The sequence below is a fragment of the Corvus brachyrhynchos genome, unplaced genomic scaffold, assembly GCF_000691975.1.
Source record: "Corvus brachyrhynchos isolate BGI_N302 unplaced genomic scaffold, ASM69197v1 C11997189, whole genome shotgun sequence".
NCBI classification, from domain to species: Eukaryota; Metazoa; Chordata; class Aves; order Passeriformes; family Corvidae; genus Corvus; species Corvus brachyrhynchos.
Genome location: NW_008245862.1, coordinates 1 through 1879, shown reverse-complemented (window position 1 = coordinate 1879; position 1879 = coordinate 1). Strand labels below are relative to the sequence as shown.

At 37.8% G+C, this 1879-nt stretch overlaps 1 protein-coding gene across 1 annotated transcript; it reads right to left on the bottom strand.

The window, feature by feature from the left end:
* Positions 1-59: 59 nt before the first annotated feature.
* On the bottom strand, positions 60-1838 carry LOC108449443 (the record flags this gene model as incomplete). Its single annotated transcript, XM_017745377.1, has 2 exons — positions 1319-1838; positions 60-338 (listed from the first exon to the last, which is right to left on the bottom strand). Coding segments are annotated over exons 1-2 (733 nt in total), but the record flags the coding sequence as incomplete, so codon positions are not given.
* Between the last annotated feature and the right edge of the window lie 41 nt (positions 1839-1879).

Sequence of the window (1879 nt, the reverse complement as noted above, 5' to 3'; positions counted from 1 at the left end):
ATCCACTATGGCATTTATGTGTTCATCAGCTGTCAGACAATGATTAGCCAGAAACATACAGAAAAGGGCTCCTCGTAAGTTCAAAACTTCTTTAAGCATGAAAGAAGTAAAACTGTGCATTTTGAAAGGTAACATACCTCTTATTGCAGCAATTTTGTTTGGGTCCAATGTCCTGCGCCCTCGTGCACTTGCTCCCATAATGCTGCACAATAAAGTCTTCTTGGGGAACAAGACACGAACCAAGTGGCGCGCTGCATACTTGGGTTTAGTCTTTTGCTGAGCCTTCAACAAATGGTTTCCAAGAACTTTTACATTTCTTGCTGGGTCACCAACAAACTCTTTTGTAAAACATAAACATTCAAAGAAAAATATTTAAAATCTCAAGCAAGTTGTTAGAACATTTTTTCAAACTCTTTCTCTTGACTTTCAGAGTATGTTCTCTACTACAGTTAATTCTACTATGTATTACTGCTCATCTTTGCTCTTACAAAAGCAGCTTTAAATTGGAATGGTAGCAGAAGTGTATTTTTGATTCACATTAACCACCAACATAACTAAGTGAAATCAAAACACCCAAGAAAATACATTAAACAGCCAATTGTCCACAATGTTCACACTGGCCTATTTTACATGTGCAGATACCATGTATGTTTTCAAGACACTGACTCATGAAGAGTGGCATATCCATACATAGAACTGCTAAATCACAGATTGTTCACAAATTTTTAGATAGACAGCTGAGTATTTCATCTACTATTCATGCTGCTCTTCAGCTGTACAAACTTACTTTTTAGGCCAAAAGCAATGAAAAAGTCATAGCTCAGCCTTGCACATAACTTGGGGCATTTACACTTTAAGAAGACATTAGTTTTTAATACATGGTGCTATGTTATATGTGTATCTTTATTATAATGCAAAGATCTATAGAATTCTTCTTTTCCTATGGAATGAAGTATTTTGAAAGAAAGCAAACACTGCAGGCTTTGAGTATAGAAAGGATTTTTCATGGATAAAATCCCTCACAAGAAGAAAACAGGTATTTGCTTCACACAGATCAGGTAAGCTGCTTTCTTAAAACATGCACACAGGTATATGACTCACTTAGCTTTTGTGGCAATCTCTTTTTCCTCCTCCAACACATGGATAGCATGCACACATTGCTTGTGAATTATACACAGGTTAAAAAAGGTTACATTACGAGAGAAAAAGAGCCTAGAGTTAAAAGAATCCAAAGCACCTACTGTAAATCAAAGTTTGTGGTAGTACCAGCCATTTCTTTTAGCTTTTGTTTCTGACTATTTCTCGCAAAGGAACTCACCAAAGTTAGGATTGATGAAGACTGAAGAAGATGGTAGTTCTTCACTAATATTCACATCCTCAGATGTATTTCTGTAGTTCAACTCCACAGCATTATTTTCATTACTGGGCTCAGATGGTGCTGGTATTGATGGGGATGCCACTGGTGAAGATGCAAAGTTGACAGTACTTTCCACAATACTGGGAGCAAGATTTGATTGTGGTGAAAGGTCAGGCATTCCATTAGTTGCTGTGTATGATGAATGCAATGAATGTGTAGAAACTATAGTGGGGAGTGGTGGGCTCTCCCTTCCAACAGGCTGCTCAGGCTGCTGAGATTCAAGCTGGAAGCTCTGCTGGGCATGTCTCACTTTGGAATTGACTTGAACGTGGCCATTTTGTAAAGCAACCCTTACAACTGGGCTATGCCCTCCCTGGCCTGATGAAGAAAGATGAAGACTTAAATCCCTTTCCATGTGTTTTTGTACTCTTATTTTTCCTGGGTGTAGATGACTGGAACTTCTGTATTTAAATCCAACTGGTTTCTGCAAACGTAATTCAAAAAAACAATTAAAAGGTTAAA